Source organism: Falco biarmicus, chromosome 2 (assembly GCF_023638135.1).
Source record: "Falco biarmicus isolate bFalBia1 chromosome 2, bFalBia1.pri, whole genome shotgun sequence".
NCBI lineage: Eukaryota > Metazoa > Chordata > Aves > Falconiformes > Falconidae > Falco > Falco biarmicus.
In genome coordinates, this window is record NC_079289.1 from 18246434 (window position 1) to 18272458 (window position 26025).

At 37.7% G+C, this 26025-nt stretch overlaps 1 protein-coding gene across 3 annotated transcripts in view; it reads left to right on the plus strand.

Annotated features, from left to right (window-relative positions):
* CUL5 (cullin 5) overlaps positions 1–21711 on the plus strand; it is a 33772-nt gene extending 12061 nt beyond the window's left edge. For all 3 annotated transcript variants that reach the window (XM_056328018.1, XM_056328017.1, XM_056328019.1), the window contains 15 exons: positions 1821–1962; positions 2700–2845; positions 2922–3002; positions 4226–4319; positions 7639–7769; positions 8524–8631; positions 9068–9132; positions 11883–12015; positions 12551–12682; positions 13315–13438; positions 14187–14362; positions 14482–14643; positions 15328–15446; positions 16758–16881; positions 18054–21711. In XM_056328018.1, the coding sequence (XP_056183993.1) occupies positions 1821–1962; positions 2700–2845; positions 2922–3002; positions 4226–4319; positions 7639–7769; positions 8524–8631; positions 9068–9132; positions 11883–12015; positions 12551–12682; positions 13315–13438; positions 14187–14362; positions 14482–14643; positions 15328–15446; positions 16758–16881; positions 18054–18248 (1932 nt within the window). In that variant the 3' untranslated portion in view covers positions 18249–21711. The remainder of the gene's footprint in view (positions 1–1820; positions 1963–2699; positions 2846–2921; positions 3003–4225; positions 4320–7638; positions 7770–8523; positions 8632–9067; positions 9133–11882; positions 12016–12550; positions 12683–13314; positions 13439–14186; positions 14363–14481; positions 14644–15327; positions 15447–16757; positions 16882–18053) is intronic.
* The last annotated feature ends 4314 nt before the right edge of the window (positions 21712–26025 follow it).

A 26025-nucleotide genomic window follows, 5' to 3' on the forward strand; every position in this document is an offset into this window, starting at 1 on the left:
GAGGGCTGAAGGTGATGGAGATGTGTCTTATCTCTAATATGCAGTCCAGGAACATCTCATCATTAGGACATGAAAGCCCAGAGTCTCCAAGCTATGTTACTATTTCATACTTGCTGCTGAAGATCACTTCCTGTTTCTGGCATCATTCTCTGTAGTTTTCTAAAAAGCACCTTGTGAAAACTTTTCCCATGCTTGAGAAGTTCTTAATATAGTCACCCAAAATTATATGTGTGTCTTTCTTCAAGTATCTCCATAAAACTTCCTTATCCATAATGTCTAAAAGCAGTTTGACCATGACAAAGCTGTTAATATGCCTGCCAGGTTGCTTGACATTATCTCACTGTTTTCTTCTCCATTTTTTACTTGTTTCAGCTCTTGTAAACAGATTCTTTAATTGTACAGTGCAACCAGAATGTGCATATCAATAATGTTAAAATAATGAAAAAAGTAATTGAGGAAGTGTAATCAAATAAAGCTTTGCTTCTAAGAATGTTCCAGTGTTTTGAACAATAAATCCCTTCCAACACCTATGAGTTTGGTGTCAGAAATATTTAGCTGAAATTAAGACAGTTATGGAGAAGTTAAGACTAAAGGATGGTAAACTTAACTCTCTTGAAAGGATATTTGACTTCTATTAGGTGCTTGCTGTGTTAAAATCTAAAACTTACAAAGCAAGAATGGAATAAGACCATCTAAGCTTTACTGTGAACTGATTTGGTAAATTTTGTGATTCCAACCACCTTTCTGCTGCCAGTGTAGACTGACAATTGGCATGCTTGAATTACATTCATAGTAGTTACTGTCAGATTTCAAGATACTGTAAGCTTGAGCTTTCTTCTAAAGCAATGAAATGGCATGAGTTGCATAGAAAAAAAAAATTACCTCTTAAGCTTTGGCATAATTTTCTTAGTTACTCAGTGGCATATAGAAAGAGCCAGATCCAGTGTCTTAAGGGGAAAAAAAATAATAAATGACTACAGTAACTTGAATTCTAAAGCAAATTAAATTTTTTAAGAAACATGTAGCATGCTTTGAGTATTTACTGCTGAACAGCTGGTGGAGCTTAGGTGGGCACAAGTATGGCCTGGCCTGCCAGTGAGCTTTTCCTGTTGCTCAGCTGTAGTGCATTGGGTCTGGTGTTCAGATGTAATGCAATATATTTGCAGCAGTGTCAGCAGCAATCACACACACACACACACAAAATAACACACAATGGAATATAAACAGACCCTTCTATCGATGAGGATTTTGTTAGGAGCTTCCATAACTAATTTTAAAACTTCACAGTGCTTAGGTGAGGTCTGGAGGTTTTTATAAATCACATATGCATTACTTGTACATTGAACTTCCATATTAGATAAATGCAATCCAAAACCATCAGTCTTTTTCTTTACATAATGGTGGTGTTAACTGCATTTTTAGTTTTGTTTAAGACTGAGCCTGTCAAATAATGAACTATATTTGGATGTTTGGCTCAAAAGTACCCCCTGATGTTGCAACTCCTGACACGTAGGATTGCTGGAAAAGTTACTTCACTGATTACTGAGAACTGTAGAAATAATACAGAATTACGGAATTAATATATTTATCAAATACTGATTTCCCTAGCTGTCTGGTTACATATAGTAAGCTTAGAATGCAAGCTGAATATTACTTCTATAACAAGTTCAGAGCAAGATAAAATCCTAAGCTGAACTGCTGTATATAACCTGAAAATTACATTATAGATTGCTTGATTTCTGTTTCTGGTTTCTTGTGTTTTGCGCAAGCTTAGCTATACCTTTCTGACAGGATTTTTTTTTCTTCTTCCTGATACACAGCTCATGCTAGATACATGGAATGAATCCATATTTTCAAATATAAAAAATAGACTTCAGGACAGTGCAATGAAGCTAGTTCATGCTGAAAGACTAGGAGAAGCTTTCGACTCTCAGCTTGTTATTGGAGTTCGAGAATCATATGGTATGTCTTGCACAGACTGATCTCTGTTTCCTCAATTCAGTAAATTAATTTTCATCATACAAAGTTGACAGTTGTGGTGGTAGGGTTGGAATGATTATCTCAGTATTTTTATATGGATTTGTTGTTGACATGTGATACCAATTAAATTCTGTTTAAAATATTTAACTTCTATGTGATTTAGCTACATATCAGTTACTGCAAAATTGGTATTTTCAAAGAGACAACTACGTCTTGACCTTTTGGAGTTGCAGATAAAACTTTGTGCTCCTTTCCATACTGTTTCTGATTTTTCAGACAGTTTGAAGAAGAAATGCTAAATAGGCTGCATCTAAGATTCTCGATCTTGCTTCTCTGCAAAACAGATCTGTGTATCTGAAACTTCTGTGGTGAAGCTTCACCATTGTGTGCTGCTTCTTCAGAGCTTTGCAGGCTGTTCAATTAAACTTCTTTCCAATTTTGCAGTTGTGTGTGTATTTCTGATTACTGTGTTTGAGTGTCTAAAATGCTGGAGAGAAGTATGCAGTTCTTTCCAGTTCCCTATAGTTAACCTATATGGTTTTGGAGCAGAAACTAGACAATTTTGGTTCCTTTTAGGGATCAGAGTGCATTTATAGGATACTTCAAATTGTTTAATGTAACCTTTTAATACAAGACTGACTTTAATGAGAGAGATTTGCTTATTATGAGTCACATGAGTTTCCAAGACTTGAGGGTAACTTTGGACTTTCTCTTTGCAGTTAACCTTTGTTCTAATCCTGAAGATAAACTTCAGATATATCGGGATAACTTTGAAAAGGCATATTTGGATTCAACAGAGAGATTTTATAGAACACAAGCTCCTTCTTATTTACAACAAAACGGTGTACAGAATTATATGAAATATGTAAGTAAAAATTCTGTTGTAACTTTGTTCTGAAAGTGTTAGTACTTAAAATGATTGCTGTTCTACTTTTGCACAGGCAGATGCTAAACTAAAAGAAGAAGAGAAAAGAGCACTACGATATTTAGAAACAAGGCGTGAATGTAACTCTGTAGAAGCAGTAAGTATAATGTGTAGAAAATTGGATGTATTTTATATAGCATTATTATATTGCAGTTCTTATTTTTATGTGTATTGCAATATTATTTGGTAGCAGTAGATTGATACAAAACTGTTCATTTTATGTTTTTATTACCATTCATTATATTTTTTTCTTGCAAAAATCTGTATTACTTCCCAGTCTGGCAATTTACGCTTTCTACAGGTGTTTTTGATAGTAAATGTAGATCAAAAGTTCAGATTGAAGGGTAGGTTTTTATTCAGGTTGATTTTTATTCTTTCACTTTGAGTGAGGTATAATTTTTCTTTTCTATGCTTCACAGTGGGTGATAATGATGTTTGAGAATAAGCTGGCCAATCTAAGGGGTAAAGAGTTTCTCAGTGTTCATTTAGAATACCTGAAAGAGTTATTGTGCGTTGCAATCAAAAGAAGCAACAGAAATTTCATTAAAACTATTCCAGATTTCCTCTTGGACTGAAATATGAGCATTTAATAGAAAGGATGTTTTTACTTTTTTTTTCCTTCCCCCTTCCCCCTCCTTGAGCAATATTTTACACAGTTAAGATTCTGGAGGAAGATTTAACCACAGTGAGTAGTTCATAATTGTCTGTGCTGAAATTAGTTCAGGAAACAGGTTATTTTAAATAAACACCTTTTCAATCGGAATCTTTTGCAGTGGATCACAATGTATTTTACCTCTTTTTCTGTTAAGTGTAAATAATTCATTTTGCACAGCTATAAATTGTAACCTGTAGAAAGAGGCTGACAAAAGAGAGATGGTCCTGACATGTACAAGCAGTTTCTGTTCTAGATCTAGCCACAGTGCCTTGTTCAAGCCAACCAGCCTGGTCCAAATAGGGTATGCTGGAATGAGAACTATTCTTAGCCCTTGGATGTATACTTGGAAACTAAGTAGGGTAGTTGGTGTTCCAAAAGTGGTGGCTCCCTTGGGAGAAAAGAGGCGACAGAAATATTAAGCTTATTACTGGTTGGGAAGAGAGTTCACCACATTTACTAACCTACATGTTTTGAAGAAATACCATTTCCTGTATAGATTTTATTCAAATTATACATACTTTTATGAATCAGTGAATTAATTAATTAATTTATAGAGCATAGTTGTTGAGAACAGACAAGTTTGTGTGTCATGGCAAACTTGAGACAAACCAGACTTTGGTGTTCAGATGGCTAAATGAGCTAATTCTGTGTTTGATATATTTCAGCTAATGGAGTGCTGCGTCAATGCCCTGGTGACATCTTTTAAAGAGACTATTTTAGCTGAATGCCAAGGCATGATCAAACGAAATGAAACAGAAAGTAAGTGAAGCTTCAAGAGCAGTGCAGGATGAACTCAGCATCAACTGCATAAAAATAGATGTGTTTGTAGATATATCAAATTACTGTTTTTAATAGATGGTGGCAGTGTTTCAAAGAAAAATATATTACTGCATGTGGGCAATTTTATCCCACAAAAAGTGACCACCATTGGTTAGTATTTTTTTATGCTGCTTCTGAAATCTGTATTTATGATACCCTAATTTGAATGACTGGAGAGCTCTCATCTTACTTGAAAGAAAATAATATTTTGTGTTCTGTTTTCTTTATTTTTTCTACAACTTATTTTCCTCACATTGACCAACTCTGGTAACTGTTATTATTTCAATAGTTCAGATACAAACACTCCCGCTTCATTCCACCCCTACTACCCCCTTTCCCCTGGAAAAAAAATGAAGCATCTTTTTACAAAGCTGTTTTTCTGAAAAGCAGGGAGAAATTTTTCTTACTCTGGTTATTGGTGCAAGACCAATAGGTCAATGAACAGAATCTCTGCAAGTTTTTCATCTGGTTTTATAGCCAGTATGTCACTCTGAGTATTGAAAGTTAGTTCTGCACGCCTTTTTAAAGTTTTCAAAAGTTTTTTTTAACTCTGCTGCCAGAAATTGAGAGGTTAGTGTGATTCAGAAGTCTTGTGTTGGTCCTGTATGATAAACCAAACTAGAGAAGTCATTAAAATGTTGTTCAAGTGGTGCAATTAAAAATAATAATAATAAAAAAACCCCACAGGGTAATTATTCTTTTTTAAAGTCCTGGTATCCTGCAGCTAGCAAATATTTACTAATGTCTAGAAAGTTTTCACTATGCAAATGTGAAAACTGTTTTGTGACTTAGAACAGCGTAGAAAATACTCACTTGTAAAGCTAGCATTTCAGAAAATATTTGACCTCAAAACTATGTCATATTGATCTGTTCATCTAGCAGCATGATTTCTGGCAGTAGTCCAGAGCTAAATCTAGAAAGCCACCAAACTTCTTACGAGTATATGTTACTGCCTTTGGGAGAATACAGGAGGCTTATTTAAATGCAGAACTTCAGAAGGGTTCATCTATATAATTCAAAGCATCTTTCTTTAGAAACTTGAAGTATTCACACAGTCCTCTCTTTCCTTGTGGCTACATCTGCCCTGTGATACTGCTTGATTGCAGAATACTTCATTTAGTATATAAGAACTCAGGTGTCTCTTTCAAATCTTCTTTTTTTCCTTTTTTTTTTTTTTTTTTTTTTTAGCTAGACTTACCTATGCTGTTTAAAATGTTTTAACAAAGGGTGCAGGTGCAGATGATAAAAATCTTATTTAAAGACTGGAGCTATACATAGTAATATATGCATCTGATAGTATCCTCTGCTTATGCATGTGTCTTTCTGATACTATTTGCCCCAAAGAATTCCATTATATTTTCTTTATTAAACAGCAACTGACAAAAAAGGACTGGGTTTTTTGGCTGTGAGCTGCGCACTACTGTAAAATACTCTGCTACATTAAGTACTTAATGTTTACATGCCGTGCAAAGGAAGGCAGGCACAATGTTTTCTAACTAAAAGCTATCAAAGTTGTCATAACTTGCAAATGCTCTTCAGAATTGGCTTAGTGTGTTTTTGTTTGCTTATAGTATTGGGGATGGGAGGCCTAAATTTTATTCTTTTAAGTACTTCATAACACATAGAAAATACACTTGGCTTTTATGAATACAAAATGAAAACAACATGTTTAAGTGCCCCAGCAACTACAATGTGAATTTCTTTACATTTCAGTGTCATAATGTATTCTGAGAGAAATTCCAGTGAAAACTTCCTTTGGTTTTGTTACTTTGAAATCTGTCTGAGGAATCTGGGTTTTGGGGGTTCCTGCAGTTTTAGGGATGCGCATGGAGTCTTCTTTTGCCATTGCTTATTAGGAGAAACCACTGCATTTTTTTCTTGGAATTATTCATGCCATCACTAGTTTATAGAAACAGATGTAGAACCTGTGGATGTATCTTTTTGTTTCCTTTTTTCTGCCACCTCTTTCTCCCGCTCACCCTTTTGTAAAGAACAGTTTAAAAGATCCAGTAAAAGGTGAGTGAGTTTTTTGGATTTGGGTAAAACAGTGCTGCCATCACTTACAGTAAATCTAAATTGCAGTGACAATAGTCTGACTCTTTTTTTTTTTTTTTTTTTTTTTTTTTTTTTTTCCCCCCTTGTTCCTGAAATCCCATTGTTTAGGCCATTGTCTCTATTAGCGTTGCAAGTTCTTATTGAAGGTTGGTTGTAGTTTCCATTCTTCGATTTGCATTGTTATGTTCTAAAGGGATTTTTTCTTCTCTGTGGATTGCTTTTCTATTTGGTTCTGCAAAAGTTGTTGGGATACAGAAGTTGATAACAAATATTTCATCCTCACTGGTGACAAGATCTTGATGTTGCCGACAGAAATATTGCAGAGGAGGGAACAAAGACAGATCCTCTGGCTTTTGTCCTCTTTCACAGTAAATATAGCACTGAGGAACTAAGCGAATCTGTCAGGTTTTTTTCCTATCAAAAAAAGAATCCGAGTCCATGATCGGTTTGTTCTATGTCATTAAGCAGAGTTCTTTACTGTGTTTAGTTCAAATCTGTGTGGTCTCTAAAACAATCTAGTGGGCTTAATCCAAGTGTTCCTTTGTGGACAGCTTTGTCAATGTTTCAGTACCCTTTTTTTTTAGCAGTGTTGAAATACCTTCACAAAATGTAGACAAACTATCAGTTTTTAAAGTTTTTGAACTGGTTACTTTCAGAAAAATTAAATAAACTCTTTGAGAAAACACAAAGGAAAAAAATGCTGTTTACCTTAGTTTTGGTTACTTTAGAATTTGGCATGCTTTTAGTTAAAACAAAACATTATAGATGGTATTGGAAGATACACAAAGACAGCTCTGTTTAGCTTTAACATAAACAAAAAAAATTCTGAATCCATACTATTTCCTGCATAAACTCCTGTAGGCTTCCAACTGAGAGAGAGACCCATAGACCCATTTTTGCCAGGGATTTTAAGGCAGCAGTTATACTGAGAACCTGGACTTAATCCAAATTGCCATTCAAGCTTGTGATGTTGTATGCATACACAAATATTATACTGTAATAAATATTTCTTTGTGCCTTCAGAAGAATCTCCTTGTGGGACCAGAATTAGAACAGTATTCAAAACATTTTTCCTTTTAAGGGATGAATTGGATTACCTGTTCTTTACATATTCAGTGTTCCACTTGACATCCCTAGCAGAAATGCAGTATATTTGTTTTTCATACAGGTCTTTGGTGGCTTTATCAGTATTTGTATCTTTCAGAGTTGCATTTAATGTTTTCACTGATGGATAAAGTTCCAAATGGCATAGAGCCTATGCTAAAAGACTTGGAAGAACATATTGTTAGTGCTGGACTTGCAGATATGGTAGCAGCTGCTGAAACTATTACTACTGTAAGTGTTGTTTGGTTTTTTAAAAATAAGAATTAAAACCCAACTTTGCAGAAGTTAAATATCTCTACTTGTGGGACATACATGTGAATGAAAATAATTTTTGAATATTTTATGTTTAAACATCAAATTTTGATCCACTGGAAGTTTTAGATGTCTTTAGAATAAGTTTTTATTCCTTACATTTTCAGTTGTAGCTTTAAAATGTGAATCCAGTGTGCAGTAAAAGTAAGATTATAAATTAAATGTGCATGATACTTATATAGCAGGATTGTGTTAGCATCTTAATTAAAACAGCTTAATCAAGGGGGTTTTTTCAGAATTCTAACTTCCTGATTAAATTTGAAATTTGCTTTCAGTCTAAGAGTGATTGTTCAGTGTAGAAATTAAAAGTTGTTCTCCCGCTGTTCTTTTCCAGCTTTTTATTATCTTTTTCTCTGAGTCTAGGAGGCTTGATTATTTGCAGCAATTAGGATGTGCCTTTTATTGGTCCTTGAAAACTTTATTTACTTTTCAGAGTTATTATACAATATTTGAATATGAAAATATGTTAGTGTATTGGAAATGCTATCCTGAAAGTCTGTGTTGAGGCTTACATGCTGTAGAGCTCTTCAGTACAGAGAATGAAGATAAAATGCTCATTCATACTATGCAGGCTTGAGAATACCACATTATTACAGATTAGAGAATTACATGTGAACTTATACTGAATTCTATGGAGCTGTGTTTTTTTTTATTTTTGCCTCTCTAACTTTAGGATTCTGAGAAATATGTAGAGCAATTGCTCACACTATTTAATCGATTTAGTAAGTTGGTTAAAGAAGCTTTTCAGGATGATCCAAGATTTCTTACTGCAAGAGATAAGGTACGTGTTTCTGCTGATCATTTGTTCTCAGTTTAAGAGTTGTTGTCATTCATATTACAATGTCTCCGATATCCTTGTGCCCATTCACTGTTAAATCAAGGAGCTGCTCTTACTCTGGTAAATATACAGACTTAAATATTGATGAAAGTTTACTACCAACTGATTAGCTTTTTATTTGTGTTGTAGTCATGCTTCAAGTTGCATAAAGGAAAGCAGTACATTAATGGAAAAGAGAAGATGCAAAACATCAGTTCATGGGAAATTGAATCATAGGATTTGAACTCTCGTATTGAAAACAAAATCTGCAATCTTTGGGCTAATAAAAAAAATTGGATCAATTTCATGTTAAAGGAATCTAAAAAGAGATAAGACCTTTGTGATTCATATGTTAGAGAGAAATTGAGTGAAGCACTAATAATCTGTAATTATTTTTCAGGCATACAAAGCAGTTGTGAATGATGCTACAATATTTAAACTTGAATTGCCATTGAAGCAAAAGGGGTAAGCCATATAAACTTCATGTGAATCAGGGTATTTAAATTGTTAAAGATAGAGCTTCTCCTGTAAAATATCTCTTCAAAAAGCAACACTGTGTTTAAAAGCGCATTGTGTTTGCATTATGGAACCGCAGACTGCTTGTCAGCCTCTGGTAAGGCACTCTTCACGTGGCAGCGGATCAGTGAATAGCAGCCTGTTTAAACTCAATTTTTTTTGTAGTAAATGAAGATTATTCTTTTATAGTACAGTAATGAGTCAATTTGTTAACTGAATTTAATAATACCTTCCTGGGTTATTAATTCCAAAAATCTGTTCTGTGTAACTGCCACAACGTCAGTAAAAGTCCTGGGGAAAAGTGAGGCAGTAATCTTTATGAGAATAACTGTGGCTGATTAAGGTAGAACCATCCACAAGCTGTTGACCACCTCCTGTTGTGCCAGCTGTGAGTGCGACCTGTCTGGGTGTTACATTTTTGTTTCAGTGCAGGATTAACCAGGTTAGTTTAAAAAACTTCCAGTAGATTAAGCAGACGTGTGTGACTCAAGAAGAAAAAACATCCTTAGAGCGGCCACTCTGCTAACTCAGCCAAGAGAACGTGGTGGTCAGTTAATTGACATAACATGTAACATGTGATGTGCCACTTGAGTAGGAATCTGTATGTGTTTAGGTGGTTGGAATTACTTATATATAGTTTGTAGTCTGATTTACTATGGAAACAATGCTTATGTAGCTGGGCTGCCAACCTCCTTTTACAATTACTTCTAGTTAGGGGTGGATGGCTATAAATAATCTGTTCAGCATTCTGGTTCTTACTCTGTGTTTGATTTTGGACTGATGGACAGGGCTTAGTTTTGCTGGTTTTATGTTATTGGAGGAACTTTCACAAAATAATGGATCTCTGCTTTGTAACTTCATATAGATGCACATGAGGTAGAGGGGTTTTTTAGGTCTCTGCTAATGTTTTCATTTCCCCTGGGAGCATCCAATCAATACCTCATTCAAACTGTGTTTCACTCCTAAAGCTAAGCCTGCCTAGTGATTTCTTAGAAACCACCGTGATGGCGATGGCCTTCTGTTCAGCATTCGTCTTCCCAAGTTTTTTGAAGTTGTCTACATACACAGCCTGATTTAAGTAAAATGGAACTTCATCCTGCTTAACTTGTGCCTAGAGAATATGGAATTTGGTAATCTTTCATTGCTGTCAGAATCTTGAAGATTCCTGTTTGGAAATACCTGGGAACACATTGATTAAATAAGGGTTCTGTCTTGTAATAACCGAAAAACTAGTGATCTGGTTTTATTCCAAATGGTCTTCAGGAGGGCAGAAAACATTAGCCTGCAAACTGCTTAATGAATTAAAAAAGGCAAGTTGTGTGAAGCGTTTTAGCACTGTCTACACTAGTTGATGAGAGGGTGAGAGAATGAGCAAGAACATTGTATTCCTGAGCATCCCCACAGCCTCTTACCTGCTGTCTTACTTGCTGCCTTTGTTTTGGGCCCTTGAGGCTGGCAATCATGTTGGTGTCATCTGACTGTAGAAATAAGGATTGGTCCTTGGCATTAGTTTATTCACCAGTCTAGACACAGGTTCAGAACATGGTGTCATGGTTTAAACCTGGCCGGCAACCAAGCACCACACAGATGCCCGCTCACTTCCCCTCACCCAGAGGGGTGGGGAGGAGAATCAGAAAGGGATGTAAAACTCGAGGGTTGAGATAAGAACAATTTAATAGGTAAAGCAAAAGTCGCGCACGCAAGCAAAGCAAAGCAAGGAATTCATTCCCCACTTCCCTGGGCGGGCAGGTGCTCAGCCATCCCCAGGAGAGCAGGGCTCCGTCATGGGTGACGGTTACTCGGGAAGACAAACGCCATAATGCCACATGTCCCCCCCTTCCTTCTTCTTCCCCCAGTTTATACACTCAGCATGATGTCATATGGTATGGAATACCTCTTTGGCCAGCTTGGGTCAGCTGTCCTGGCTGTGTCCCCTCCCAATGTCCCATGCCCCTCCAGCCCTCTGGCTGGCAGGGCCCAAGGAACTGAAAAGTCTTTGATTTAGTATAAACATCACCCAGCAATAACTAAAAACATCAGTGTGCTATCAACATTGTTCTCACACCAAATCCAACACGCAGCACTGCACCAGCTACTAAAAAGAAAATCAACTCTATCCCAGCTGAAACCAGGACACATGGCCTTGTGCTTGCATGCATTTTTAAGAACCACAGTCTTATCTACTATAGCATCTTCTTGTTCAACTTTAATCTGCAAGCTGTTAGTCCATTCTTTAAGCCTGTTATAATTTTATCCTGTTACTTTGCAATAGGTGTGTTGAGTTTTGCGGTCTGTAAAATGTGGTGCAGGAAGTGTTCTTGAGGCTTTCATTAGAGCATACGGGCAAGATAAGTGAAAAAATTTCACTGCAGCGTTTGTTAATTCTTTACTGGAATACTTACTGCCATGCAATATTTAGTTGTTTCAAACTAGTTTTGAGGAAATCCTTCATTGTTAGAGTTCTAAAATTAAAAGCAGTTGGAATGATCAAGCTGTAGAAGCTGTCTGAAAATGTTTGGTAGTATTTGTTCTTTCAAAAAGAAAAGGGAGTCATCCCTAATTTTTCATTAGTTTAACAAGTACCAGGATTGTTGCCAAGGGGATCAGGGAAGAGTGGTCTGTCTTGTTAACACTGTGACTACTCCAGAATTGCAGGAATCTATACAGTTTGAAGATACATTGTTCTTCTTTTATTATAGTGTTGGATTGAAAACACAGCCTGAATCCAAATGCCCTGAGCTTCTTGCTAATTACTGTGACATGTTGCTAAGAAAAACACCACTAAGCAAAAAACTAACCTCTGAAGAAATTGAAGCAAAGCTTAAAGAAGTGGTATGTTTTTGTTTTCTACTTCTCAATTATCCTGAAGAATGAATTTGTTTTATTTCCTTACGTGGGTCAAGCCTTGATCATCAAAAACGGTTATGCAAGGCGTAATAATAGGGAAGAGGGTTTATTATGTCATTAACCGCGTGTGTTTAAATCTTGTAAATCATGCAGTGTTTCATGTCTTTGTGTCTGTTCACAAAATTAGTATGCTAAATTAATGCCCATATCAGACTGTAGTGTATTACAGTAACGAACGTTAGACTAGAAGATATTACAGGAGACTTTCACGTACCAGTGTCAGTGTCTTTTCTGATTTAAGAGAAGGTTCTTGATGGTTGACAAATGAAGAAATTGGAGGTGTGATATGTGATATTATGAAGGGTTCATAGCTTATGCTTGTGGTAGTATTAACACAGTTGCTCTTCAGGCGATGTCAAGTAGCCTGTTTCTACTTCACAGTCTACAGTGGTATTAGATCAGCATTCAAAGACTTGTTTAATTTACAATGCAAATATATTAAAATCTACTTTTTTGACAGCTTTTAGTACTTAAGTATGTACAGAATAAAGATGTTTTCATGCGATATCACAAAGCTCACTTAACAAGACGCCTGATACTAGATATATCAGCTGATAGTGAAATCGAGGAGAATATGGTGGAATGGCTCAGAGTAAGTAGCCTGACATCTTTCTTTCTTTGGTTGTGCCTCTTGCTTGTGGTATTCATTCTCACTCTTGACCTTGGATATCTTTCTTGCTTAGGCAAGTTCTATCTGAAATGGCAGACCCCTCAGGACATCTTATGCTTCCATTTAATTGCAATACTTTGTGAACGTAAAACAGTTTAGCCCTTTTCTAAGAGAAATGTTGATCCTAATAGTGGTAGTGAGAGATTTTAAAATATTTCACTTATTATCTGAAGGCTTCATATATTCCATATGCAAATGAGCAAAATGCAGTGTACTTGCTGTTTAGGTATGTAAATGATTTGAGGTGTGTTCTAATTGTGAAATGTTACGTAGATTAGAATATTATTTGTGTGCCTTAAACATTCCTTTAGGTCTCAGAATTCATTGATTCCTTAATGCATGCATATGTTCTTCAGCACTTGGGTTTCTTTAAAAGAATCATCATAGGAATAGCAAAAAAACTTTATATTGCATTGCAGATTAACTGTTACTGTAAAGTGATGATCCCTGCATACTTTAATGCTCTTCAATTTTATTAGTCTATTCTTTTTAAAATAATGCTTTTTGTTCATAATTGTCTATGTCATAGTTCAGCGTTCTGTTTGTTTATACAGGAAGTAGGAATGCCAGCAGACTATGTAAACAAGCTGGCCAGAATGTTCCAGGATATCAAAGTGTCTGAAGACTTGAACCAGGCCTTCAAAGAAATGCACAAAAATAATAAACTTGCTTTACCAGGTATTGTTTTCACATGATTTGCTATTTTTCCTTTCTCTTAGTGAAAAATTATTCTGTTGAATCTTGACTTAAAAATTATATCAACTGAAGGTTGAACATAGTCCTCAGGGCACTGCTACCCCTGGGTTGGAAGTGTGTATAGGCTCTGCTTTCTCCTACAGTTGACACTGGAGCTATGTCATTCTGTAAGTTATTTTCTATAAGTGGGTTTTCACTATGAGCAATCTTGTAGATAGACTCCCTGCTCTTGTAGATAAATTCCAAGCAGGAGTTTGAATCAGTATCAACCAGGTGAACGCCTGAACTACCCCCTTCTTTTATAGCCTCATCATTCTTCATGAATGCTTCATGCTGTGCTCCTCCTTTATCTGCCAGCAGGAGAGGTGGATGCAGGCTATGAAGAGCTTAAATCACATTTCAGAGATTAAATTTCGCTGATGAGAGGGGCTGAGGTACATTCTGTTTTGGACCTGCCACTGCTCAAAACCCTTGAGTAGTGCTTACAGGCATCAGCTATAAAGCTGCATCAGGGCTTAAGGAGCTCTGCAGAGGCAAACCAGAAAAACAGAGATTCCAATCAGTGTTACTGGCAGAAACAGTGGTGCATAGATGTTTAAGTAGACAGGTAGAACCCTGCGACTTTCTGAAAATAAAGTCTTCCATAGTTATATTTAGAGTAGAAAAAAAATGCATTTTGTTTTATCTGTGTTAGGCCTTTAGATTCATATAATCCAATATTGTCTTACAGCTGACTCTGTGAATATTAAAATTTTAAATGCTGGCGCCTGGTCCCGAAGTTCTGAAAAAGTGTTTGTCTCTCTGCCCACGGAATTAGAAGATCTCATCCCAGAAGTTGAAGAATTTTATAAAAAGAATCACAGTGGTAGAAAACTGCACTGGCACCACCTCATGTCCAATGGAATTGTAAGTGTGTAGTTTTTGGTGTATCAGTCTCAGAGGACTGTACTTTCTATGTATTTATAATAGTAAGAAAGCTTGTGATCCAGAAAGGCTTGTAAGTAAAACTGTCATTCTATTCACAGATAACATTTAAGAATGAGGTTGGCCAGTATGACTTGGAGGTAACAACATTTCAGCTAGCTGTGCTGTTTGCATGGAACCAAAGACCCAGAGAGAAGATCAGCTTTGAAAATCTTAAACTGGCAACTGAACTCCCTGATGCAGAACTTAGGAGGACTTTATGGGTATTTCCCTTTCTCTTGAAACAGATTTCTTCTTGATTTTGGTACTCTGAAATACTGGATTAGTATTTTTAAAGCACTGTCAGGTAACACTTTGAAACTGAAATGTGAACGCCTTTCTTGCTAATTAATCAGTTGTAATCCTGGCTCCTTGCACTACTGCAGAGCACACATGGCCTTTACATTAACACATTCTCTCCACCCAATATTATCTAACTTAAGCTTTTGGAACCAGCAGATCTTTTTGACCATGTGCTGCCTAAAGCACACAGTTAGGATTGTGGTTTATGGAGCCGGACCGGTCTAGTTCTAGGAAATCAGTGGCACCTGATAAATACATGTTGCTTAAATAACTTCAGTGTTTGCTCTATCAGACTTCCAATTATTTAGCTCAAGAATAAAGAGAGAGGTCATGTACATCAGTCTTAACACCACTTCCGTAGTTGTCAGTTCATGCATTTTACTACTTTGTATAATTTTACTTACGCTAACGCATCTCAGGAGATTTGGTAAAGTGTGTCCCCTCTCTTGTTCTACTAGTGTCTTTGTGTTGCCTTCCAAACAAGGCTACACAGTTTCCTCACTACAGTCTGCACAACAGTAAACTATATTCTTAAAAGTAATTGTTTCAATTTAGAAAGTCTGGTGTTTTATTTTCATTCTTCCCCCCTCCCCTTTTCTCTGTAGTCTCTTGTAGCATTTCCAAAGCTGAAACGTCAGGTTTTATTGTATGAACCTCAAGTCAATTCACCCAAAGACTTTACAGAAGGAACCCTCTTCTCGGTGAACCAGGAGTTCAGTTTAATGTAAGATGATGTTTGAAAAGTAAAATAACAATGTACTATTTTATAACTAAAGGAATTCACTTTAAGTTAACCTTCGTCCTTGAAAGTTTTCAAGATTCAGCTTGACACATGCTTTGCTGACATATCCTCAGTTTTGGTGATAGTCATGCTTCAAGTAGGTGATTGGACTAGATGACCTCCAGCAGCCCCTTCAGACATGTTTCTATGATTCTGATTTCTGTGAAATTAAGTTTCTTAAAAACCTAGGGACGAGGTGCAAAACTGGAGGCTTTGCTATCTTCCGGTTACTAATGAGCCTGTGAAATTTCATATAGGAAGAACAGAATGTAAGCAGAACACTAGTGATTTATTGATTACACACAGAGTTTCAAAAGCAGAGTGATAAGTTCAGAAAGGAAGTGAAACTGCTTAATAATATGTCATGTTGTCAAACCCCAGGGTTTTTGATGTGGCTTTCACCAGAGAGAAATGTCTTTTATTTCAGTGAGAACTGCAGTGCTCTTTTACTTGTGCTTTGAAATCCTTCAGAGCATAAGATAGTGTAAAGAGAGAATATCTAAATGGTATATACTACATTCAGCATTTTTACTTTGGGTTTTGCTTCTCTACTATCAATGACTGATTAGAACTGTCTCCTTGCTGGTAATCTCAGATTCTGGGCCTCGTTCTCAGTAGCAGCTGGACACCTGCATCTGTGGAGAGAGCGAGGTGACAAATCTGCTTTCCTGGGGCTTAGTTTCTTGCCCAGGGCCATGATGTTTGTTCCTTTCATCAGGATCATGAGCTTTGGAAAACGATGAGAGGGCATGATAGAAGAGACAGGCTCTACAGAAAGTTTGTGGGTGACCACTGAAGAATGCTGTCAGCTTTCTTTGTTGCAACAGCTGGGTTTTGCCCTTTTTTTCTGCTAGACAGACAGTTCTTTTGATGGAATATAAATTAATCCAATTTCCTGAACTTTGTTTTAAAAACTTCCTCCAAAGAACCGTAGTTTTATATAATTAAACTGAAGTATATTCCTCTGGAATGTTATTCTTCAAAATAGTACTCGTAACTTTTCAACTTTGGACACTGTCAGTTTCAGCTGATGGGTATTTTTTTTTTGTAGTGCCAGTGTATTCAGGTTATTGTGTGGAGACACTGGCATTGAGTTTTGATTTGTCAGCCAGCTATCTCACTGCCGCGATGCTAATAGCCTGTAAATATCTGATATGTGATGGTACTCCTTGCTGCTGTCGTTTGCTTAACAGGAATTCATTAACTGAAAATGTATTTTTTTTTGCTTATTTTCATACAATACAACTTTTTCAGAAAAAACGCTAAAGTTCAGAAAAGGGGCAAGATAAATTTGATTGGTCGATTGCAACTTACCACGGAGAGAATGCGGGAAGAGGAAAATGAAGGAATAGTCCAGCTAAGAATATTACGAACCCAGGCAAGTAACCCACCAGAGGAATGTAAAATTACCCTATTTCTTCTCTTGTATTATCATCACTGCGTGCTGTCCACACATGGATGTTGATGTATGAAATTAATGCTTTTGAATCCCATTGGAAACTTACTTTTGCTTTTTGGCTTTGATCCTTTGTGAATACCGGATTTTGCATGTGTCTTTGTGCGCTTGTAGTTATCAGCCTCTTGTTCTGATGTCCCAGGTCATCGTTTTTAAAGCGGACAAAGCAGGTGTTAAGCAAGCAGTGGAGATCTGTGTAGTGGTGGGTGACAGCAGCAGATGGTAAAGTTGACTTGAGTCACCAATGTGAACAAACAGTATTGTTGATCTTGAGATCTCTTTGACTGCTCCATGTGAAGAGAGTAAGAGTAATCTCAGAGATGGGATCACGCCTTAGTAATGGCGGTATGACTTTTTGAGAGGCCTTCTCTTAGAGGGAAATTTTGGAAGTACACCTTAGATGTACTGACTGCAGCTTCCTGCTTTGTGATCGTTTGTCCTTCAGTCAGGTACTCATGTCAAATCTTTTGAGCAGATTCTAAAATCTTTAGAAAAAAATCTAAAAGAACTGATTTTTTTCAGGCATCAGAGATCATTACCTACAATGGAAAATCCCATCTGTTCTGTCCATCAGTTTAGATTCCAGGCCATGTACATTGTGAATTGTACCACCTAACTTAACATCTTGGCCATACTTCCAGCAGGAGGATTAATGCCCTGGTACTTATGAAATGAACTCCTTGTGAGTTCCAGTGTGGTGGTAAGCTTGCATTTCATGAAGTATTCACAAGGTGTCTCACAAGTCACACTGGAATGGCGACTTCTGCTCGGAAAGTGAATGAACGAACATGAGGTTTTATTGAGTAATTCACACTCTAGGTACTGCAGATTCTTCTTTGACTGGACTTGTATCATATCACTTGTATCTTGCTAGTGCTTCATTCTTTTCCTTTATAAACTTCCTTGTAAACGCAGTTCAGTATCTACCTAAGCTAAAAAATGCTACATATATCAGATTTTTAAGGAAAAATACAGCTTTCCTTGCTGTCTTACTTTACCAGGAGCTCCGTATTAATGCTGTGTTCACTTTTTCACTTCACCCAGGCGTTTCAAAAAAATTAATTTTTTTTTTTTTTGCTCTTGTCCCCTACCAGGAGGCTATCATCCAAATAATGAAAATGCGGAAGAAAATTACTAATGCCCAACTTCAGACTGAACTGGTAGAAATATTGAAAAACATGTTCTTGCCACAAAAGAAAATGATAAAAGAGCAAATTGAATGGCTTATAGAGCACAAATATATCAGAAGAGATGAGTCTGATATCAACACCTTCATATATATGGCATAATTTGAGGACTCTGCAGGATGCTGAGAACATAAATGGAAGGGTGCTTTGGACAGACAGCTGCAACAGTTTGTGCTGCAGAAGGACTTGTTTTGACTTTCGTTACGTATTAAAATCCCTGCCTTACCTTACAAAGGACTATATTTTGCCAATCTCATTCAGCTAGCATGATGGCATTCCCTTCATGTTGCACACTTTTAACAGCATGCTGTTTTGTGGGAAACTTGCATTCACGAAGAGCCCGTTGTGAACTTTTTAAAGTAGATTTGATTTACACCCACCAGGAAGAATACAGGTTTGGGTTTTTAGATGACCAGTACTTGCACAAGGAAAAAAATACTCAAATATTCATGCACTGAGGAACTGCTATTAGTTTTGTTTTGGGTTTGGGTTTTTTTTTTTGTTCTTGTTTTCTTTTCTTTTTTAAAAATGCAATTAGGACTAGAAGTAGCACTTTCACTTTTGTGTTTTGGATCAACAGAGTAATGTACTGTCCACCTTTGATCCTTTTTATGTAATAACATCACAAACACATGCATCACAACTGATACGTATTTGTTACAGTTAAAACCTGTTGGTTAGAGCAGTGCTTCAATCTAGTAACTGGATTTTAATAATTGACACAAGTGACATAGAAGTAAGTCCAAGTCATGGGTGATATTTTTCCTTAAGCAGGAGATCGTTTTTAAATTGTTTGCTGTAAACAAGTAGATGTACATTATTTGTCACCTTATTTGGACAAATGGTTTGCTGCAATCCTTTTTGAGAAGGTAAAGCTTTCTTGAACGATATGTCACTCTAAAAGTAGTTTTCATGGGTGGGTGTGTTATACTGAACAGAAATATTAAGTGTATTTCCTTGTACATTTAATATTTGTATTCCATCTATTTGACTACATATATCTGAATGCATTAAAGAGTAATTGATGCACAACTCCCCCAGAAAGGAAATAACACTTGAAGATCCCTGTACTAATTCCTCATTGGTAACTTTATATATACATACAAGGTTAATCTGATCGAACTGATTTGTTGCTTAGAAGTCAACATCTTTATATGAAAAACAAACCCTCTGCTTTTTGTTTTGAAACTGGCAGGGCAGGAAATACAATTCTAAGGAAAGTGGTAAAAAACTAAGGAAAAATACCTGGTTTAGTGTATGCAGAGAGAGTGCCAAATACACATCAGGAGTTTAAACTTTTTAATATTACCTCTTCTGTTGTCAATCATCTGAAGTAGTCATTTGGCACTGCCTGCCTCTCTGCTGCTCTGAAATGTCCCAGCATGTACTGGACTGATAACATGAAATCACTGGAGCAGAGTGCCTGTGTTGGGACAAAAGGTAAGTTATCCTTTACTCAGTCCTGTATGAGTATTATTCTATAAATTGCAAGTGTGCAATTTTTTTTTTTTTTAATTAACCAGTTCAAGTACAACATCTAAAGGTCTCATCTTCTTTGATTGAAAGGGGGAAGAGGATACAATTAACTTTAGTCAAAAAGGAAAACCTTCCAGTAAGTAAGAGGAGTTATGTTTTCACATGGTTGCAGTAAAGTATACAGTAAGAGCGATTTAAAAGCAAACTCTACAAGAATGGCTGTTAGCACCCTTAAACAGGTTGCATGCTCTACTAATGTAAATGCCGATGTGACTGCCTGGGAATGGCATGTACTTGGACATCTGCTTGAGTAAGACATTTTGGTAGTGAGGGTTTTGTGAACGAGAGCTGGAGTGAAATCAAGACCTGGCCAATTAAAATTGATTGAAATCCCACAGCTGATGTTACATGCTTTTATTGATACTTAAAAGTGGATGCTGTTTAAAAATATTGCATCTTTTCTGTTGGCCCTGTGGCATTGCAATTCAGAATCAAAACTGAGTGGTGCTCTGTGCAGTTAACCAGTAAAACTATTGGAACATTAGAAAACAAAATTCTAATAAACTCTGTGCTGCAAGACTTCCAGTCTTTGTAACTTAAGAGTAATAAATGCTCACTTGGGATAATTGGGGGAAAACATGACAGTCTGAGCACACTCTTTTTGACATAAAAAGCTTCAACCCTTAACCAGAGAACAGGAGGCGTGAAATTGTCGTGCCCTAAGAGCTGCAAAGGGGGTGATGCCGATTTTAAAGCCATTGATTTCAATTTGAGAGAGACGTTAAGAGACTGCATTTCAGCTACAACTGTTTTAGGAAGCTGGAGTGAATGCAGAAAGCAGCAGGTCGCTAAAACCTAAGGAGCTGTGTGTTCCCTCAACTAATAAATACAAAACAATACAACGTAAATGTTACCTGTATATTTCACAACACCTGGGATGCAGAAATAGAATTGGTAATGTGCCTATGACATGGTCATTTTTCTTTAAATATCTATTGGGAATGGATGTCGGGTTTTTTATTAAATCTGAGGCTCACACCAGCAAATTTGTTAAAGATGAAGAATCACACTTAGCATCCTTCATCAGGTCACTTTCACCAATATGCACTTAAAACTAGTATCACCTGGGGCACAGGGAGATACCTGGGGTAAACTGTTCTTTTGGGGAGGGTAGAGTTCAGTTCTAAATGAAAACAATCTATTCTTCACTTGCAATATGGCAACAACGCACTTTTTAAGGCTGCAATTTTTAGCTATGAATATATATGTCCAAAGACCTAGCTTAAAGAGGTGCTGCATCTGAAAAATATGTTGCCACACACACTGCCACGGTGAATAGCTATGGAATGAAATCTGGTGTAGAAGAGGTGGGGGGTGGGGGGAATCACTCTTAATGGGTTTAAGAAATACTGTTAAATCTTTTCCTGTCCCAACAACTTGATGAGGATCTCAGTTTAAATTCTGAAGTCTTCCATTTTCCTCTTTCCACAGTTGGTGTCCCTAGCTTCTATTTTTACTCATCTCTCTTTCATTTGTTGAGACTGTAATGCAATTACATTTCCAAAAGACAATGTGACTTTCTCATTTTCACCTTTTTAAACTTAATATAAATGTTCTGAATGTTCACGTTGCATTTATTTGCGTTGGGATGCCATTGTTCTGTAAAGTGCAAATTTTAAAAATACAATTGGCAAAAAGATTTGATAGTTTTACAGAAAGATTTGCTATCTTAAACTCAAACTGTTTTCTATTTTCATCTAAATGACTGGGATGCTATCTTTGTAATTCTTTGAGTTCATATTTGTGAAATAAACAATACATGAAAGCTTTCCTGTCATATACACTATATGTAGTCTGGAGTGTTGAGCAAACTTGAGTTCCCAAGTTGTAATATCTATCTACGTATGGTATTTACAATTTTGAATGTGTGCCACTACCAAGATAATAATGCTGTACAATTTTGAATGGTGGTAGTTTCTGTATGGCAGTCCAGCTGAACTATTTTGATGTACTGCTTAATTTTTGAATTTTATTTTTTAAGTTGTATAATTTATTTTCTTGCAAAATAAAAATGTAATATAAAAGACTACTCATTTAGCAAGGTATTTTGGTGTTTTCCCTTGCAAAAGTTTTAAGTTGAATTCAGGTGCTGCTCCTGCAAAATGCCACTGTATGAAATTTGCCTGATTCCAAGTCCCAAAGTCTGTTATGATCAAAGTACTAGGAAAAAACAAACAAGCAAAAAACCTTTCTGGTTCTCTTCATGTTAGGATTTTTCAAGTACTTAAGGTTATATGTAGAGCTATTTAATCTTCCAAATTCTATTTAAAGATGATCTGTAGTCTTTCAATTTCAACATGTTAAAGCCTGACACACCAGCAGTGGCTGTGCGTGCCTGACTTTGTTTATGGCATTTTAAAAAATGGTTATGTCTCTGCATAACTTACTGGAATATCTTAGATTGCTGAATGTTTTGGTTGATTTGTCTCTGAAATTACTTATAATGAGTGTCACTGAAGATTACTGGTGTCACCAGGTTGTTGGGACCTTCAAGTACCTGATCCTGCAGTAAACACAGTGATATGGGAACAGTGGGTTGCCTGAAGGAGTGCTTTTACTGTAATGGCTTTTCTTCTCTGATTGTCCTTGCCTTTTAACGTGAATCTCTTCATATATTTCAGTTCCTTTTTTTCCTCTAAGTGCACCAGCTAACATCAGTGTTTTGTGTTTTCTGGTATATGCAAAGGTTAGAACTTATATGGAATAAATAACTATTTTGAGTGACTATTCAGTGTGCATGGCAATTTGCAAAATGGCAGGTTTTGCAGGCAAAACTTTGACAGCAGGCTCCCATTATTTCCAAAGTTTGTGGTTTTTTCTCTGTTAGGGCAAAATGTAGTCTTTCACAGCAGCAGTTTTCCAGGTGCAGTTATTGTCTAGAAATAAGCCAATTACCACAGGAGTTGCTTAGCTGAATCAACTGCTACTGGTGTACAGTGATCACGGTTTAGGTAGAACCATTGACTTAAATCTGAAAGGCTCTAACCTGCCTCGTTCTGGTACTTCAAGAATTTGGCTGGCTTGCTTTCTCTGTTTGCTTTACGTGTCAACACAGAATCATAGAATTGTTTGGGTTGGAAAAGACCTTTAAGATCATTTGAGTCCACCAACCAAGGACTGTGACATCCACCACTAAACCCCGTCCCTAAGCACCACATCTACACATCTTTTAAATGTCTCCAGGGATGGTGATTCCACCACCTCCCTGGGCAGCCTGTTCCAATGCTTCGCCACCCTTTCTGTGAAGAAATTTTTCCCTAATATCCAATCTAAACCTCCCCTGGCAGAACTTGCAGCCGTTTCCTCTTGTCCTGTCACTTGTCACTTGGGAGAAGAGACCGACCCCCACCTGCCCACACCCCCCTTTCAGGCAGCTGTAGAGAGCGATAAGGTCTCCCCTCAGCCTCCTCCACTCCAGGCTGAACACCCCCAGCTCCCCCAGCCGCTCCTTGTAGGACTTGTGCTCCAGACCCTCATGTTTAGAAGTCTCTGTTGACATCTCTCTGTAGGTGTAGCCATGGTGCCTGCATTTCATCCTCATTTATTCTAGTGGTGGAGATCCACTATGTATCTTCAGTTGGATACTGTGCTCCAAGTCCTGCATGCAATCCGAAACGCCTGTAAGAGGGAATGATTGGGGCCAATGGATTGGATTCGATGTGCTGTTCTGAATGATCAAAGCAAATCTCATCTCTGAGCTAAGGAAGAGCAGCAGCATGTGGTTGTTTTTAGTAGTCTAAGAGACTGAACGCTGAAAATTAGTGACTTTGAAACTAGTACATTATAGCTGTTCCTGGTGAGAAGAGATGCTGAAATAATTAAAGAAGGGAATGCAGTATGGGTTTCTTCCTGCTTTTAAGACCACAGTGTAATATGTATGTATAGCTCAGGATTTGCCATCGATTGCAGTCATTGATTTCTATTACTGAAGATGTTAAGGAACTTGCCACACCTCCTGCGTTTTTTGTAGCAGGCACTTGGGGGTTATCTCAAGCTGATGTAAATATGCAGGATTTATTGCACCAAACAGGTACGCTAGATGTCAGTAAGCCCCCCCTAGACCAGATGAAATTCAGCTATTGCTTCTGAAGAAACAGAGGTGTGTCACTTAGCACTACAGCCAGCTTTGGTGCCAGGGGACTGGCGAGTTGCCAGCAGCTTTTGATTAGGTTCCACACCAAATGGTATGAAGGAAACCAAATTGCCATGGAGCTGGGGAAGCTAGCGCTTCAGCTGGGAGAGGAGGATTCAAATGTGGATGTGACTGAGCTTTATAAAAGCAGAAAGGCAGAGAGAGTAAGGCAGAACAATTATCACAAAATTCTGTAATATCAGCACCAGGGCTACTTGATAAAACCAGCAGAAAATTGTTTCAAAACGCAAAAAGAGGACTTCTTGTCGCATGCAGGTCTGAGATTGGAGCATGGTTCTGTTTGTATTCTCGGGAACAGAATTAAGACTCAAAACGGAGTCAGGAGCCGAGGAACTTTATTTGCCCAACAAAAATCTGCGAATGCAAAGGGAGAGAGAGTGAGAGATAAAGAGAGAGAAAGGATGAAAGGAAGGAAAGGAAAGAGTTCAGAGCGATAGCTCCCACCCCGGAGCTGCGGTGTCCTGACAGTCTGATTCGTTTTCAAGTCCAGTGGGGGAACGTTCCATCCCATGTTAGTTGGTTCCATTTTTTATAGAGTTGTTACAAGCTGTTCTGCTCAACCACACCCCCCACCCAACGATGGTGCACGTGTCCAACATTCCTCAGGGGCCTCCAGGCACCTTGATGCCCCTCACCCCAAGTCTGGGCACATGCACAGGGGTTTGGTTAAGTTTTGCAGGATCAGCCTCCCCTGTTGCTCCATGGTGTCAGTTGGTTTCCTCCTTTAACAATGCAGAGATAAATCTCTGCGGTGGCAGTGGTGTTATCTTCCTGCCTTAAATCTCTTCTGTGGCAGTGGTGTTATCTTCCTGCCTTAACAATGTATTCACTGTGGTGACGGCATGAGTTTAGCAGTGCTGTGGCAATGGTGGGCCTCACTGGCACAGTCTCTCACACTTGTTCCCAGGAGGTGCTGGGGATGCAGATCACCGGTATCAGCAAGTTCAAAAAGGGTGAGACAAATTCATGGGTAACATAATAAAGCCAAGCATATACCCTCTAACATCACTACAGAGTGATGGTGGATGCTGGGGAAGTCTTCTGACTTCAGTTCCCTTTCTACAATGGTGGCTGTAGAGGTGCTTCTCTCCTACAGTCCACTTTGGACTCTTGAATTCTCCTAAATATGAATTATCCTGAAAAATCTTATAAGCTCTCTTAGAGGAAAAGGGATAAAAAGGGAAGGGACACACACACACAAAAAAAAGCTACTACTTGACTAGAGGCAGCAACAGATGCAGGCAGGGAGGAGGAAGATGTATGAAGACCACTAGACCAGGACCAAAGATGTAAAACGTAGGAGAGCACCCTTCTCAGTGCTCTTCATCTCCTGAAGCTGTGCGAGCAGCCTCTGGCTGCTGTTTTGTGGGGAAGGACACCAGTCCCACAGGCAAAAGAGTTTCTTCCCTACTCCTCCTCCAGCTTCCTCCTGCTGGTGGTGTGAATAGCCATTTGACCAGGGTTAGGAGGTGTCTGCAAGGGCATCCTGCCACTGGTGGGGTCGCAGAGAGGGTGTAGATAAGTAGATGTAGGGTAAAGTGCAGCCCAGACTGCTGGGAGAGGGAGTGCAAGACAGTGTACGGCAGGGCACTTGTGCACAAGGGAATGCTGGCTGCAACGGATTTTTCATTTGACCTATTAGAGGCATTTTTTGGTTGGTTTGGGTTTTTTTTATTACTGCCTATTTTGTTATTATTTATATCCTGAAATATATGTGTTAACTCTGGGGAGGGGATATTTCTTCTTTCTTTGCTTAGCTTCTCCATGCACTGGAATTCTTACACAGCTCCAGACTAACTTTTAACCTAATGTTATTTCAAGAGTATCTGTCGTCTTGTTGGAGACTTGAAGTTGTGGAACAATTAAATGATTTTATTATAGTGCTATGTCAGATCATCTAAACTCCCAGAGAGTTAACATGCTGCTGGAAACTGGTGAATTACCCAATAACCTTGCTTACCCTTTAGGCCAGGGACGTGACGCTCTGTATATTGTAATAGTCATATATCAGCAGTGTGCTAACCAGAAGATTATCATACATCAAATAGTTAATGAACCACACACAAGTTAACCTGAGAAGGCCCAGGTTTTGTTACAGCACAGGCTGTACTATGACATAGCAGAGGTGCAGCTTCGCCTTCTAGCCTATCCTGTGCTGTACATGTCCCCTGGCCAAAAAAAAAAAGTACT